At 37.0% G+C, this 6,000-nt stretch overlaps 1 protein-coding gene across 1 annotated transcript in view; it reads left to right on the plus strand.

Moving 5' to 3' along the window:
* The window catches only part of hydin (HYDIN axonemal central pair apparatus protein), a 145,276-nt gene extending 140,078 nt beyond the window's left edge, over positions 1-5,198 (plus strand). The window contains exons 78-81 of the mRNA XM_056478776.1: positions 590-740; positions 818-1,048; positions 4,085-4,309; positions 4,637-5,198. Coding sequence (XP_056334751.1) covers positions 590-740; positions 818-1,048; positions 4,085-4,309; positions 4,637-5,146 — 1,117 coding nt within the window. The 3' untranslated portion in view covers positions 5,147-5,198. The remainder of the gene's footprint in view (positions 1-589; positions 741-817; positions 1,049-4,084; positions 4,310-4,636) is intronic.
* The last annotated feature ends 802 nt before the right edge of the window (positions 5,199-6,000 follow it).

Here is a 6,000-nt window from a genome sequence, read left to right on the forward strand (position 1 = left end):
TGCACTGCATGGAAAAAAACCTGATCACCCCAGTCAATCTAATTAATGAAGTTTTTCCAAATAGAGGCTATTCAAATCATCTGGTGAAATCATATTCATATCGCAATATATATCGCAACAAAACAAAAAAATGCAATGTCAGATTTTTCCAAGTGCATCCAGCCACACATCAAGTGTAATAATCACAGTACAGTATTTAAAAAAACATGTAATATACAAATTACTTACAAATAAAAATCTCTTTTTCTATCAATTCTACAAAACTGTATAGATGTGCATGCATAAAATTCGCAGACAGAATTTAAATTATCTCAACGATGAAAATAGTGTAATACTGATTAATAAACACTTCTTGCCATAGTTTGTATGCGTTACATATAAACATGCTCTCATGCATAAATATTGTTAATCCTGAAAATACCCATGAAACAGCCATACAATGCATTGCCTCATGGGATATGGCTTGTAATGATCATAAAACCTTTCGTTCACTCAATTCTAAAGCCTCAGTTGCAAATTCGATTCCGCTACTTTGCTACATTGTATAATCTATGTTTTATCATTGTGTGTTTTATGTCCTGCTGTGCAGGTTTCGTGCTGTGAGGGAGCTCATCAAACCAGATCGTTCAGATGACACTGTTTCTCTGGAGGGCCTGGAATACGTTGATGTGCCAGCACTGGATACCAAGAGTTACAAACTCTCCTTCTTCACTTATAAAGAGGGGTTGTACAGTGCTAAAGCAAGTGTCATCCTACCCTACTTTGGTTATAAAACAAATTTATGGCTCATTAAACATCATATTTCTCTCTTTCACAGGTGACATTTAAGAACGAGACTACAGGCGAATATCTGTTCTACAATCTTAATTTTAAAGCAATGGCTCCAGGAGTGATCAGGACTATAGAAATGGCAACTCGAGTGCGACAGGTAACGTCAGGGTCTGTAGAGGTGGAGAACCCTCTTCCTGTGGACGTGTCCTTCACTGCAGAATGCCAGAGCTCAGATATCAATGTTCCTCCACAGTTCCTTGTGCCCGCTCACTCTGAGGTAGGTCAATTTTCAAATGCACATGTTGATATATGAAGACATTGGCTCTCATTCACTAATAATTGTGTACGTTTTTCGTATTTATACGCATATTTAAACTTCTGATGAAAACTTTCCTACTAATTCGCAACACATGGGTACACACATGAGTTTGTTCTTAAACTTGTTCTTCTGTTAGTGAATTTGGAGTGTTTTCAATAAGTATGCGCATACACAAGGTTAGTAATTTTGCATAATACACGCCCAAACCAGCTACATACAAGGACTTTCCCCAAAGCAGCACTTGTTCAGAGAAAATTAAAAGAAGTCAAATTATAAATTAAAGGTCCCATGAAATTAAAATAAATTTTTCAGATGTTAGAATCAGTATTGTTAGTTTTTAGGATATCTATAAATGAGTGTGATTCAAAACAGTGACAAAATGCAAGTTAAGAAGATAAAAAACTGATATAAACATGTAAAGCTTGTAGTTTGTCACCTCCGCCTAAATAGATCAATGGTTTTATTCATGTCACCTCAAACTACAGTTTCTTATCAAACCATAACCAATCCAATGCTGTCTGGTATCTGACATGCCCCGCCCTCTTCAAGATGCTTCTTATTTGCTTTTTATTTGATGCACTTGAGCACAACCACTCTCACTGGCAGAGCTGTGAGAAAAAGCAAAAAGCTATTGGCTGTTTTTTTTAAAAGGGGAGGAGCTACACTATGACCCACTCTGCCTTTGTGTTTCGGTTGAGATTACGTCAAACATCAAATAAAAATGCATATTTCAAAGCACTTCACGAGACCGTAAGAAGAGAAAATTATGGCACCAAAACCCTGAAAGTGTGAGGTAAAACATTGCATTTTTGTTGACTTGGAATTGACTGCATTTTTTTAAGATGCTGGGCAACCACACTGTATCAATAGTTTGGATGCTTTCATGCTGAGTTTTTTTTCCAGCTGCAGCTAATTACATTTCATTCACCCTGTAAATAACATATCTAATTATATGTAGGGTTATTTATAGATGTTTATAAGGCCTGGGAGTACATGATTATTACATACGTGCGGTATCAGTTATTCTTTATTGTTTCATAAATTTAGAATAAATTTTAGTACCAAAGTTTTGATGAAACATGATTTATTTCTGACAAGTCCGTGTGCACATGTCATGCATAAACTTGTGCGTATGTATGGCTAGTGAATGAGACCCATTGCCTGCAAATACTAGGGGCCGGGACTCAGTTACAATAAAATCCTTAAAGGGTTAGTTTATTCAAAATTAAATATTCTGTTATTAATTACTCACCCTCATGTCTTTCCAATCCCAAATTAAGATATTTTAGATGCAATCTAAGAGCAATCCAGAGATGTTTAAAGTCCAGAAAAGGAACATTGTCAAACCAGAACAGGTTTACAGGCAGTGGTCGAATTGTAAAAAAAAAGTTGGACTTGTCCTGTAGCTACACACACCCAGTGATAACAAAATAGGTCTAAATACATTTTTAATTTGAGAAAATGCTTTTTTAAATAACCACCAAGCTTTAACAATCTTAAGCATGTCATTTTTAAGAAAATCATGAAATTAAAAGGGACAATTCATTAATTGACAATGTAAGTTTTTGAGTACCAGCAACAGCTTGATTGACTAAATATAAATTTACCTTTTATTTGCAACCTTTTCTTTACCTTATGTGGCTCACCTACATGAGCTTTTTTAATGTAAACTGAAATAATATCTGGTAGAACATCTTACTATCAGATTAAATCAACAAAACCGCCAGTAGGTGGAGTTAACTGTGTTTTACAGTGAATATAGAACAGCTTAAATTACACTTAGCCGCCTAAACTGTTCTGAAATGTAGTTATGCAAGGCAGGTACAGCATACTATTATAATGTTAGACAATTAAATATTGTACCTTCTGTTCTCTTTTTTTTTTTTTTTAAAGAATGCCAAAAGTTGCGTCTGAACTGCTCTCTTAGACATTTTGAAAATAGCGCGAAATGATGCAATGAACTGTATTGCGCTTGTGCGCCTTATTACAATACTGAGTTCTGATTGGTTAGTCGTCGTTGTTAATAGTCATAAATTACCATATATAGAGAATTTTAATATTTAATTTTCATGAAAATTTTTACATTACACACACTGTTGTTAATCTAAAGGAGATGGTGGTTTTACAAAGGGGATGCTTTTTGACATTTTTTTTTTCATAAGGCCCGCATCCCCCCTTAATTCGAGCACAGGTTACAGGGAAAACCACCAAGATTGTCATAAAATATTTTCTGTTATATTTTTAAGTGCTCCCTTAACTGCTTTTATCCATTACAACAAAGTCATTAGTAAGCATTCCTCCCTACAAAAATGAACAGATCATTAAGGAACCGAAAGAGTTGCCATGTAAGTTATCTGCTGAACTCTAATGCAATGTATGATTTTGTGTCATGTACAGAGGAAGGAGGACATTTCTGTTGATCAAAATAAGGCATTAGAAAAGATATGTATGACATTGGTTAAGTGTAATAGGTGAAAAGGACTTTAAAAATACAAACAAGTCAATAAACAATTGTCTAAACATTTGTGGATACATTCTAATTTGTTTAAAGTGGTAGTCGACTATATAAAAAAAATATTTCTCACCCTCATGTTGTTCTAAATATATTTTGGCATAGTAATAGCATACTACTGGGAAACATCCATACACACTCATTCACACACATACAATACGCCCAATTTAGTTTATTCAATTCACCTGTATCGCATGTCTTTGGAATGTGGGGGAAACCGGAGCACCCGAAGGAAACCCATGCAAACACGGGGAGAACATGCAAACTCCACACAGAAATGCCAGCTGACCCAGCCGGGATTCGAACCAGCGACTTTCTTGCTGTGAGATGACAGTGCTAACCACTGAGCCACCGTGTCGCCCCATGTCAAGGGTCATTTAAAAAGAAATAAATAAGTAAACTGTTAATTAATATCAACAAGTTTAATTAAGGCTATTTTGCTGTGGTCATCCTGGTATTTAATGCAGTTTTTTGTCGCTTAGGTTTCATTGGCATTTGAATATCAACCTCTGTATGAAGGAGAGTCCACAGCCCGGCTGGTTTTATATGCTGCTGAACTGGGACATTTCATCTATGATCTTAAGATCAAGGCCCTGTCTGCACCCAATGAGAAGCCTTTATATTTTACAGCAGCACTTGGCAGCAAACACAGTGGCATAGCGAAGTTCACTAACTTTTCTCGCGTCAAGACTGAATATATCTGCAAGGTAAGAGCCTTCTCTTTCGCATTACCATCTAGAAGATTTTATATTTGTGTTTACAGCATATAAATTGATCACACACACCAATAAAAAAGACTATTCTGTAGTCATTTACTCCCCCTGATGTCATTCCAAATCTGTTTGAGCTTCTTGTTTTCTGCAGAAAACATAAAAGGAGAGATTTTAAAGAATGATTCAATTGTTTTTGTTCATACAGTGAAAGTGAGTTGGGTGTAAAGCAATATTGAAACATTCATTTTCACTGCATGAACAAAAATTGGAATTTCAAAAACAGTCCATAAACGTTTCTCTCAAATGATGTTTCTGACTCAGACGGACAGCCCAAACTTCACAGTGGAAAAGAGCATTAAAGCAGCAGCGGGGAATCAAACTGGCACAGAAATCAGCGTTGGGGTCCATTTCGAGCCCTGCCAGGTTGGAGACATCCAAAGTCGGCTCACAATCTCCTCAGACTCTGGAGGGGAGTTCGTCTTCCCCCTGTATGGCACCTGCACCCCTCCTAAAGCTCAGGGTCCCTTCGCTATCAGCTTAGGCTCCAGTGTGTCCATTTCCTTCAAGAACGTCTTTCAGCAGACCACCACCTTCTCCTTCCAGGTAGACAATCCCGCCTTCATCGTTAAGGGAGCAGAGACAATTTCGGCTCAAAAAACTCAGCACATACAGGTTATATTTGACGGCCCTCCTACGGGCTCCAAAGGCCCCTGTTGTGGAAAGCTGACAATTTCATGCCCACGCATGGAGGGCCATGGACAGGGCATCTTCTGGGTTTACTATCTGAAAGGTGTTTGTCCTGAGCCCACTTCAGAAAAAAGAACATCATGAAGAAATAATTGAGCTGTTCTTTGGATAAAATTCATTTATGGTAGTGGTTGAAAATGGGTTAAAAAAAACGTATTTATTTTTAACCATAAAGTCAAATATACTATTTCAAAAATATAAATAAATATATATTTTAATGACTCAAAATAAACAGTAAAATAAACACATTTTTGTCATGTTGGAGTTTACAGTTTGAATCATTCTTGTCCAGTTTTAAATTAAATGTTGTTGCTACTGGATTGTCTTCTACAGTCCACCAGGAGGTGCACTTGTTGCTCCTAAATCACCTTTAACACGTCCCGTACTGAGGAGCGACAGGAGGTAAATTCCATTTAGATTCATGACTCGGATACAGATTTATGATTGTACATCTGTGTATTTGTGCAGGCAGCAGCATCTGTTTCATAATCGTATGTCATATAAGTGTGTGAAATGTCATGGATTTTATTTCTCATTTTCTCAGAAATGCCCTCCTGCGTTCTTTTGGAATTGATCTTACACTTTCAACATTTGAACAAAGTGAGTGAGCTGAGTGAATGCAGGCTGACCTTATATTTTTATATGATTACTGTTATTGTTCATTAAATATTAGGATAAATATTAAGAGAACCGGGAGCACGGTTGCACAGTGGACAGCATAATCGCCTCACAGCAAGAAGGTCACTGGTTCGAGCCTTGGCTGGGCCAGTTGGCATTTCTGTGTGGAGTTTGCATGTTCTCCCTGTGTTTGCCTGAGTTTCCTGGGTGCTCTGGTTTCCTCGACACTCATGACATGTGGTATAGATGAATTGAATAAGCTAAATTGTCTGTAGTGTATGTGTGTGAATGAGTGTGTATGGATGTTTCCCAGTGATGGA

Source organism: Danio aesculapii, chromosome 18, assembly GCF_903798145.1.
Source record: "Danio aesculapii chromosome 18, fDanAes4.1, whole genome shotgun sequence".
NCBI classification, from domain to species: domain Eukaryota; kingdom Metazoa; phylum Chordata; class Actinopteri; order Cypriniformes; family Danionidae; genus Danio; species Danio aesculapii.